Source organism: Danio rerio, chromosome 7, assembly GCF_052040795.2.
Source record: "Danio rerio strain M-AB ecotype USA chromosome 7, GRCz13ab, whole genome shotgun sequence".
In the NCBI taxonomy this organism is placed as follows: domain Eukaryota; kingdom Metazoa; phylum Chordata; class Actinopteri; order Cypriniformes; family Danionidae; genus Danio; species Danio rerio.
In genome coordinates this window covers 19,010,931-19,022,500 of record NC_141027.1, presented here as the reverse complement: position 1 = coordinate 19,022,500, position 11,570 = coordinate 19,010,931, and the positions used below count along the sequence as shown (strand labels likewise).

General features: G+C 33.5%; 1 protein-coding gene across 2 annotated transcripts in view; it reads right to left on the bottom strand.

Annotated features, from left to right (window-relative positions):
* focad (focadhesin) overlaps positions 1-11,570 on the bottom strand; it is a 101,613-nt gene that overhangs the window by 19,677 nt on the left and 70,366 nt on the right. For both annotated transcript variants that reach the window (NM_001423838.2, XM_087258572.1), the window contains 8 exon segments: positions 1,072-1,194; positions 2,880-2,999; positions 3,611-3,761; positions 5,441-5,530; positions 5,643-5,881; positions 7,681-7,797; positions 7,893-8,001; positions 8,334-8,375. In NM_001423838.2, the coding sequence (NP_001410767.2) occupies positions 1,072-1,194; positions 2,880-2,999; positions 3,611-3,761; positions 5,441-5,530; positions 5,643-5,881; positions 7,681-7,797; positions 7,893-8,001; positions 8,334-8,375 (991 nt within the window).

Genomic DNA, 11,570 nt, shown 5'->3' with positions numbered 1-11,570 from the left:
TAAATGATTTTCATCCGAGTTTTATATTTGAAAGTAAATTTGAAAACAGTTTTATATTAGAAGAAAAAATGTAAATAAAGATTAATTCAAATTAAACAGTGCTCCGTTTCACATTACATTAGTTTTTAACATACTGTTTGGAAACAGAGTAAAAACTGCTTTGCTGTGGAAAAACTTATGTTGCTTAAATGTATATAACATTTTATAATTTCATTGTGAAATAATGTAAAATAGGCCACTGATTTAAAATAAACTGAAACTACAGTGAAACATGCAAAGATACAGTTGAAGTCAGAATTATTAGCCCCCCTTTGAATTTTTCAAAATCTTTTTTTAAATATTTTCCAAATGATGTTTAACAGAGCAAGGACATTTTCACAGTATGTCTGATAATATTTTTTTCTTCTGGAGAAAGTCTTATTTGATTGATGTCTGCTAAAATAAAAGCAGTTTTTAATTAAAAAAAAAAAACATTTTAATGTCAAAATTTTTAGCCCCTTTAAGCTATATTTTTTTCGGTAGTCTACAGAACAAACCATCGTCATACAATGACTTGCCTAATTACCCTAACCTGCCTAGTTAACCTAATTAACCTAGTTAAGCCTTTAAATATCACTTTAAGCTTTATAGAAGTGTCTTGAAAAATATCTAGTCAAATATTATTTACTGTCATCATGGCAAAGATAAAATAAATCAATTATTAGAAATGAGTTATTAAAACTATTATGTTTAGAAAAGTGTTGAAAAAATCTTATCTCCGTTAAACAGAAATTGGGAAAAAAATAAACAGGGGGGCTATTTAACATTTACTAATGTGTTATTTTTAAAAAAGGTTAAAAAGTACACACATTAAGATGAATAAATACTGTTATAACTGTGTTGTTCGTTGTTTGTTCGTGTTAATTAAAAGTGTTGTAGAATATGACCAGCATTTTTACCCAAAGCAGCTTAAAAGCATGTAAACAGGTTGCCCAACATATAATTATGATTAGCAGTGTGCATATGCATAACGTTTGCATAAAACATGGTGACGAAGCAACACATTTTGAAAATTAAAAACTAGAAAATCACCTCAGCCAACAGGATCTTGGTCCAAGCAGCGAGCAGACGAGGCTGAATGTCCACAGCTTTACCGTGCCCAAAAGAAGACAGTCCAAACACTGTCTGACCCAACGCCAGAGCAAAGCCTGGTGTCTAGCAAAGCAAGCACATAGAGCATTACTGCAATGTTCAGATTTGAATTAGTCAAACACAAAAACACGCGTAGTCTTACTCTGAGCCTGGTACAAATACTCACACTACATTCAAAACTACTTTCTCCACGTATTTCCTGTGTTTTGGCTCAAGTTTTTCAAGTGGTTGTGAAGATTTTGAGTGTGCATAATTTATTTTCCATTAGAACACACTTAGCGAGTGTAAAAACGTGAATCCAAAGTCAAAGGGAGTGAAAAACCATACCCAAATGTATCTAAAGGTACAGTAGATGACAAAAACTCTAAGATGTAAAAAAGGGCAATTGAGATGTAAAATGAGGGCAATTGAGATGTAAAATAAGGGGAAATTGAGATGTAAAATAAGGGGAAATTGAGATGTAAAATATGGGAAATTGAGATGTAAAATGAGGGAAAATTAGATGTAAAATGAGAAAAACTGAGATGTAAAATGAGGGCAATTAAGATGTAAAATGAGGGAAATTGAGATGTAAAATGAGGGAAACTGAGATGTAAAAAGAGGGCAATTGAGATGTAAAATGAGGGACATTTAGATGTAAAATGAGGGAAACTGAGATTTAAAATGAGGGTAATTGAGATGTAAAATGAGGGAAATTGAGATATAAAATGAGGGAAACAGATTTAAAATGAGGGTAATTGAGATGTAAAATGAGGGAAATTGAGATGTAAAATGAGGGAAACTGAGATGTAAAATTGGGGCAATTGAGATGTAAAATGAGGGAAATTGTGATGTAAAATGTTTTATGTGCTTCCATGACTGCTATAAACTGTGCCTAACCTTAAGTAATATGCAAATTGAAAAAAATGACATATTTTGAATAATAAAATGCATATCTCATGAAGAAAATTAAAAATAAACCCTCTAAAATACATCAACATTATTCTCTATTTCAGGGGATCTCAAACTCGGTCCTGGAGGGCTGGTGTCCTGCAGATTTTAGCTTCAGCTTGCCTCAACACACCTGCAAGGATGTTTCTAAAAGGCCAAGAAAGAGCTTAATTAGCTAGTTCAGGTGTGTCTGATTGGGGTTGAAGCTAAAATCCTCAGGGCAATGGACCAATGGACCAAGATTGAGAACCCCTGCTCTATATGTTCTCTTACTTAAAACCTTTAGAATTTCTTTTATTTACATTTTTATTTTTTATTTAAAACTTTTATTTACAGTAAAAATAGACATGAAGTCATTTATGCATCTTAAATTATGTAATAAAAAGCTGTTTCAAATTATTTGCATATGAAGTGCAATTATGAAATAAAATATATTACAGTATATATCATTGCAGTGATTAGTTAACTTGTATAGAAAAGTTTTCCATGAAAAAAAAAAAATCACCATTTATTTCATTCTCAAGACATCACATGACACCACTGATGAATTGTGAAATTCCGATGCAGGATAGAAAGTGATTCATAGGATTCGCTATCAGAACATCAAAAATGCCCTCAAATCTTAATCAAATACCATAACCTTTATATAAACTTTCTGCTGAATGCAAGCACTCTCAAGTGACCAAGACTGCAAGTGTGTGTATGTACAAGGCATTAGTTGAAAGATCAAACTAATTGACCTAGAGGTCAAATCCTAAAGTATTTTATCTTAGCGTATGATACTGGTTGTGAAACAGTCAGTTCGAGGTCTCTCTCACCTGTTGACTTTCCTCGGTCAGGGCGCGAAGAGTGTTCATGCTTTCCTCTGCTTTACTGGCCTCAATAATGCCTGCACTAAATGCTGAAACTCCCACACATGCCACAGAATAGGCCACAACCTGACATACACACAAAAATAGACACAAGAAATGGATGAATTTAGATGGAGGCTTTTGTAAAAATATAAATATTTTGTTAAATATTAGACAACAAAACTATCCTAACGCAGGACATGTATATTTCTTTAGAAGTAGGGGAAAAAAATACATTATAAATCAAAATGATCTTTATTTGATGATTTTTATTTGATGCCAAAAATCATTAGAATATTAAGTAAAAAAAATCAAGCTCCATAAGGATATTGTGTAAATTTCACTTGGTACATTTTTTATTAGTATTGTGCATTGCCAAGCATTTAACTTTAATGCAGATTTTCTCAGCATTTAGATGTTTTTTTGCACTCTCAGATGGTCCTGTCCCAATAAACCATTCATTAATAGAAAGCTTATTAATTCAATAACATAAATCGCAATTTTAAAAAAATTGACTCGTATGGCTGATTTTGTGGTCCTTGATCACATTTCATTTGTATCTTTACACCAACTTTCTAAAGCCCTGCAGATCCCCTGTGATGCCCAGTTTGAGAAATTCAGAGTAAATGAACAGGATACAAAGCGGGGACACAATACAAGGCCATTTTTACAGAAAAAAAAGCTCAAATGGGCTTTACCTCCTGCATCATGCGGCTATTGTTGCTGCTGTCCTGCAGACTCTGGAGAAGTCTGTCCAGTGTGTGAGAAACATGAACACGGTCCCGTTCACACTGACTACTGCTACTGAGTGAACTCAAGACCAGACCAACACCCAACACACAACCAGCACTGGGAGAGAAAGAGAGCATAAACTCAAGAGGGTTTCAATGCACAGGGCGAGTGAAGAGGATATATACAAGGTACATACGGTAAAAATATGAGCTAAAATGAACATTTATGATTAGAAATAAGTCTCTTCTGCTCACTAAGACTGTGTGTATTTGATTAAAAATGTGTTAAAGTAAATAATACATTAAAGTGTTTTTATGAAATACTTTATAATATAAAATAGCAGTTTTTCTTTTTAAAAAATCATAGTAAAATAGCTTTTGAAGGAGGACTGGAGTAATGATGCAAAAAATTCTGATATGAAAATATTCACGAAAAATGATCAGATTGAAATGATAGTTTTTCTAATTCACAAACTAACAATTGTATTCAAATCAAAATGTATTCATAGTAAATATAATATAAACAGTAAATTTTTTATATTACAACTGAAGATTGTGTTAATATTTTCAGTTTAATTCAAATTAAATGTGCTTAAATTACAAAAAAAAACAAAAAACGATTGTTTGTTAGTTGCTTTACATGTCAGTTAAACTCTTAACTGGCTATTACGGCCGTTGGGTATAATCAGTTACAAAGTTAGAAGTTACAGTACTTTTGTGGGACTATTTTCAATGTACTTGTCATAAATACTGTAAATAAATTCAACAGTTATGGATTAATTAATTCAGAAAAGCAGAGCAGCAAAACAAAAATATATTTAGGAGATTAATTCTATCTTTCAGCTAAAGAAGGTTAAGTTTATCAAGATGATTAAACATGCTTAAGAAACAATGAATTGAGTAAGAAATTAATGACAAAATATTGTGCGTATGAAATATGGTTTCATTTTTTAGTGTTTTGTTTTAGTACATGTATTTATAATTCTTTAAGTGAAATATTTTAAATAATATTGGGTAATTGAAATACTTACTGAGTAATTTAGATATTGCAGACATAATAATATAAAATCTATTTAATAAAAAAGAAATGAATGAAAATTAAATTAAATACAATTTTAATTATGTATTTAGCAATTAATTACTTTTAAGTAACTTACCCAACACTAATTACTACACACGCAATAAAACAACAACCCTAAAATCTACAATCAATACTTGTGTAGCTAAAACCTAGCTATGCCAAACTAAAGCCTGGTTTATACTTCTGCGTCAAGTGACCGGCGTAACCCACTGCGCATGTGACGCGCATAGATATGCATTTATACTTCTGCACGCTGTCTCTGTTGGTCTGCAGGTGTAAATGTTCCTCTGTGTCGAGTTTCTTCGCCTGTGTTTTGTTCTTTCTGAACACTTCCGGGATGTACAAGTGGCTCAAACTCGCTCATTTTGAGGCAGGAACCGGCGGACGTACAACAACTTTAACTATGAGCTAAACACAAAACAAAACTTTCCATCAGGAGCTCCTTCACAGGATTCCACACTTGTAAACATTCGCTCCGTTGGGCTCGCGCTGCTCGCACGGCTCTCGGTCCAGCCCAGACTTGTCAGCGCTACCAAGCCAACCAATCACAGAGCTTGCGATACGCGTCGTTGGGACGTGTAGTTACATTTTTTGGGAGGTGCACGTCAGCGACGCCAACGTCCACGGCGTAAGGCTATGCGTCAGAGGCGTAGCGTACGCTTGACGCAGAAGTATAAATCAGCCTTAAGCTGTAGTTACAAAACTTGCAAACTAACTTGTACTCCAGATTAGGATCGAAGCAACAGACTTCCAGTCGTTCCAGATGTTTCATGAGCAGCTCTGCCACTGACTGCCCAGATATATCACTGCAATAAATAAACAAAAAAAGGTAAGGAATTCATCAAGCATGACACAGCTATTAAACCATTAATTTATATAACACATCTGCTGCTTTATGGACAGGCCATCAACACACACCTGACTCTCTCATCAAGCAGCCATGCTAGAAACATGCCGAGAGCGAGGCCGCTGTGAAACTGTAGTGCCTGAGACTCGTCTGCGGTGGCTGAACCCGGCAGACCTGCCTCTAACGTGCCCAGAATAGAGGGAATGCTATCCCTGCGCCATGTCACCAGAACGGGCACCAGCAGCGCCAGACCCAAAGCAGCACAGGAGCGCGCGATCACACTCGCTGTATTCTCACCAGAGTATGAGCGCTGAAAACACATAATGTAACGTAAAAATAGTATACATTGGTAATAACATGAACATCTATTAATTTAGCAGATGCTTTTATCCATTGCAAAAAGAAGCACTTCACATCACCAGAGAGCAGTAATATACAGCACTGTGCAAAAGCACTATACCAGCTTTGTTAGTCTAAAACTTTTGCACAATATATAATCAATCAGTCTCTTTATTAAAAACAAACAGAAAAAAACAGGAAATATGTACAAAACAACTACAAAAACAGCACAGCATTTCCTCTTAAGCAAAAATCTATGTTTAATGAGACTTCCCCTGGCACCAAGCACAGCTTGAACAGTTTTGTTCAAACTGTCCTAACATTATTTTTAATGATGTACTATGTAATATTAGGCTTTTCAGCACTTCCCAAAGTTCTTCTTAAGATTCAGAGTGTCATATCTTTCTTTTTTGCCCAGATGATCTCATATAATATTCAGGTCTGGACCCTGTGGAGGCCATTTCATGACTGTCTGTATTTCATCAGCTGTTTTCTTGCTTCAAAAAGGATTTCATAGAACATCATATCATGCTGAAACTATTAAAAGCTATTAAAACTCAAGTTCTTTTCAGAAGGAATGGCATTATGGATTAAAATCTAATCAATCTGTTCTTTTCAACGCTCACATTCATATTGAAATATTGCTATCAACACAAGCAGAAATGCTGCTTAAACCAGGACAAACAGCTTCTCTCCAATATTGTCTTTCTAATGTCTTAAATAATTAAACCAAAATAATTCAAACCTAATTCGAACCTAACCTAACTCCTATCCTAAAAAAACATACATAAACTGAAAGTTAATTAATTCACCCAGTATAAATATCAATTTTTTTTTTTTTTTTACAGTTATGACTGGTTTTCTGGTAAAGTGTCACATATTTCCATTAAACCATTAATAAAACAACAGATTTAATGTTGGCCTAAAACTTTTACACAGTACTGTATAAAGATGCCATTACAAGTCTGAGCGAGGTGAGCAGTTTTTTTACATAGACAAGTAAATACATACATACAATTGCGAACATACATAAAAGATGTACATGTACACATTTAAGCTATTCTTTGATCCATATTTCCTAACACACTGAGGAAGGCATTGTTCCGAAGTTTTGAATCTTTAAATCACCCTAAGAATGTAAAAAGAAAAAATTATTTGATGACAATTGAAAATTGACCATTTGATAACAATTATTTGATGAGTGTGAATAATTACCTTTTTGAATGATAACATTGATAGAATTGACGCACTAAGTTTCTTAAAAACCGCAAGCGTGCAGGGAAAACCTTAGCAACTCCATACTTCCTAACAAAATGAGTTCTAAGCTATGCCTTTTTACAAAAAAAACACACACAAAAAAGAAGTAATGACACTGAAACAGGAATCCTAAGTAGGCTTTCAGCTAAAATTGCGACCAACTTGGTATTATTTGTCATTTTTAGTAATACTTTGGTTACAGTTTTTAAATGAGTTTACTAGCATGTGAAAAATGTGCTGAAAATGTACCGCTTTTCGACACCTGTACAGTATGAATGACAAAAGTGTTTGAGAATTTTGAAAACTAAAGTTTATTGCATGCATTTACTGTGAAAGCAACGAAAAATGAATTACAATTCGCTACGGATAGACTCCTGTCTTGGCTGATTGTGTGAACGGTTTTAAACTTGTGCCTTCAGTATTGTGCGATGCTTGTTAACGATTGAAAAAACTGCAGAAACTGACCAAAATTCTTAAACAAACAATGTAGAAAAGCTAGAGGTTGCGACTCACATGAACGAACCACGGGAAGACTTGTGCTTTAGGGTTACTGTTACTGCTAACAATGCTGAGCAGAGTGTCAATCACCATCGACAGCCAATGAACTGTGGGAAAGATGTCTGGACCAGCCTACCAACAGAAAAGAAGGAGAGTTTTATTGACTTTTTGTTACATTTTTAAAAGGTGAAAACTCAATGAAATAAGAATACAATTGAAAGGTGCACCTCAGGTCCGCTTTCAGACTGTGCGGGAAGGTTGCTTTCGTATCTGGTTAAAACGACAGCAAGGCCACTTAATGCCAGGATAGAGTTACCCTGAACAACTGGACTGTCTCTGTCAATGAAAATGGAAACAAACAAACATTTTTATAGATTTTTTTCTAACAGAACTACAGAAGCAATACTGAATGACTTCTATCATTGATGCAGAAAATGGGCTTGGAAAGTTTGTTTGTGAACAATTATGAGCTTACATTTGATCAATAAAGCACTGAAAATGCTTTCCTAAGAGACTACGGCAAATACAGATTGTGAATATGAAGCACTCTGTTTAATAATAAACCATTTCCAACAAACAAAAATCAATAGTTGAGCTTTGAAAAGAAAAAACAAGGAGCCTGTGGGGGGAAAAAGCACAAAAGAATAGGAGCAGCTTAAGTGACTAACTTGGCAGCAGATTTGACCACATCAGTGAGCCGGTCTCTGACCCTGAGGAAAGAGGAAGAGAGAAAGAGAGATGATTTAAAGAGCTCCACAGACTGACAAGAAGAGCTTTCATCTCCTCAGGCCATGATTTAAGAGCTCAGGTAGTGCTCGCAGTACAGCGGGTCCCAAAAGTCTCAGACCACATTGAAAATCTGGGATTCGTCCACTTTAAACATGCAAAGGCAGGAAGATTTCACAATGTTTCAAGCGAAGCCACTTTATGGCATTAAATGCACAAAATTCTAAAATTCTGCAGTAATTCTTGGTGCCGTTTAAAAATGGCTGATGTTTAGAATTTCACTGAAACAAATTATATATATAAAAAGGTACAATACAAATGAAACAGACGATCAGATAACATCATTCATTTTTTCTGCTTTAACATTTTGTGTTTAATGCAACGTGTTACAGTTGAAGTTAAAATTATTAGCCACCCTGAATTATAAGCCCCTCTGTAAATGTTTTCCCCAATTTCTGTTGAATGGACAGGAGATTTTTTTTCAACACATTTTTAAACATAATAATTTTAATTATTTATTTTCTTTTTATTTCTTTTGTTTTTGCCATGATGACAGGGCATAATATTTTACTAGATATTTTTCATGATAGCAGTATTCAACTTAAAGTGACCTTTAAAGACTTAACTAGGTTAATTAAGCAGATCATTGTATAAAAATGGCTTGTTCTGTAGACACTGTTTCTGTTTTTTTTTGGTCAGAAAAAAATATAGCTTAAAGGGGCTAATAATTTTGACCTTAAAATCTTAAAAAAAAATTTAAAACTGCTTTTATTCTAGCAAAATTAAATAAATAATTAATTAAATAAAAAAAATTTAAAAATCAAATAAGACTTATATATATATATATATATATATATATATATATATATATATATATATATATATATATATATATATATATATATATATATATATATATATTATTTTATTTTTTTTTTTTTTTCCTAGCTGGGTTATATTTGTGCATATACATTAGATTAGTCAGTACTGAAGCCACATCTGGAGCTAATCTAACAAAATAATTTACAATAATGGTCCAAAGACTAGTACAGCCACATTTACATATTAGAAAAAAATAAATAACACAATTCAAAAAAAGAGGAAAAATCAAGAGAAGCAAAAAAAAAAACAAAAAAACAAAAAAAAATTTTGTTGAATTTTTGAAGGTTGTAATTTTTTTTTGTTGCAAAATTTTGCTTAAATATATTTGTTTTATCTTTCAATTTTTATATATATACGGTGACTAAAATATTATTTTATTAAATATATATGTTTAATAAATCTGTTTTGTTTAAATCCACCAAAAATCATTGCCTATATTCACTGGAAATTGCTAAATAATATTCAAAATGGGGTGTATTGTTTAAATAAATTCAGAAATAAACGAATAAATAAATAAGCATCTTAATTAAATTGCAGAAATGCAAAATGTGAACTTTTTCATCAGTGCTCTCAGACTTTTATACTTTTACAATTTCCACAACAGCACACTGCCAAAAAAAAATATTATTTTTTTCAATTTTGTCTTATTTCCAGTCCAAATATCTAAAAAGAATCTTAAATCAAGAATCATTTTTAGACGAGCAAGAAGATATTGCCTTGTTTTGAGAAATATTAAATCAAAATTAAGTGAGTTTTCCTTAAAAGTATGGAACCAATCTGCAAAACAATATGAGATTTTTTAACTTGTCTACAAAATTCTCCTTAATTTAAGATTTTTTACATATTTGGACTAGAAATGAGACAAACACTAAGTATGAAAGTTTTTCAGTACAACAACAACTGAAAAAACAGTTAAATATATCCACAAGTTCCTCATATGACAAAACCCCCACAAATCCACCTCGGCTTAAACCAACTTTTCCTGACATCTGCCTTAAAGTTCTCCCAGCATGCTTCAGGGCACGTGACCCTGAGATCCCAGGAGAGCAATAACTGTATTACACAAAGACAGCAGAACAAAACCAGAATTGGTGAAGCCGTGGGGAATGAAGCTTCTGGCTGCCATCTGAACATGTTTTACCATCACTCACTCATTGGTCGACAGGCTGTCAAAATGGCGTCCAGCGGGCTGAGTTATGATTTCTGCCAGACTGCGTGCGTGGTTATGCGATAGGGCATATTATAGAGAGCCTTGTGCGAACAATAGCCGCCTATACATGCCAACAGATTTGCATGGCGAGATTATATGAATTTGTATAATGGTGATGTGTAAGCGTTTGTATGTGACTTTGAAATGTCAGTCTCCATTCATAGGCCTTTCAATGCGTCTGAAAAGGCCAGAGCAATCACGGTTTGGCAGCTCCGGATGGTTTGACACGAGCGAGATGTATAAAATAATACCTTCACATTCCTCCCTATGGTGCAAGCTCCAATTACAGTTGACTCTTTAGAGGCTTTCATTACGCTCCGCCATTCATCTTGACAGTTTCTGGAAAGTGCTAAGGGTTTTTTTTGTGTGTGTGCTGAAAAGTATGAAAGTAATTCATATGGGGAGATTGTTAGAAGTTGTTTATGGTCAGCAATGGGGTCTGAGAAGTTTGTTTGAAGTATTCAGTGAGAATTGATGTATGTAGTCAGGTAATGTTTACATCTTTAGTTATAACGGAATATAGTATACATGTGCAAAGTGCCTTTTATGTTTGTTTCTTAACACTATGAAAGTTTCATACCATGGTCAAATAACCTACTAGGTTTGTGCTTCAATTTTAAAAAGTTACACACGTTTTTTTACTTTTTTATTTAAAGGAAATTAGGCAAGGCACGTTTATTTATATAGCACATTTCATACACAGGGGCAATTCAAAGTCCTTCACATAAACATGAATAAAAGAGGCAAGTGTAAGAAAAATAAAAACAAATAATAAAAATGATTAAGATAAAAATGTGTTAAAACAGGTTATAAAAAAAGAAGAAGAAAAGAAAGACATATAAATATGATCTATCGGATGCAGCAAAGTGCTCATTCAGTAAATGCACAGCTAAACAGATGTGTTTTCAGTCTTAATTTGAATGTGCCTAATGTTGGAGCACATCTGATCATTTCTGGAAGCTGATTCCAGCAGTAGGGGGCGCAGTAGCTGAAGGCTGATTCACCCTTGTTTGACTAATCTCTTGGATTTTCTAGTTTATATGATCCTAAGGATCTGAGTGATCTGTTAGGTTTGTATTCAGTGAGC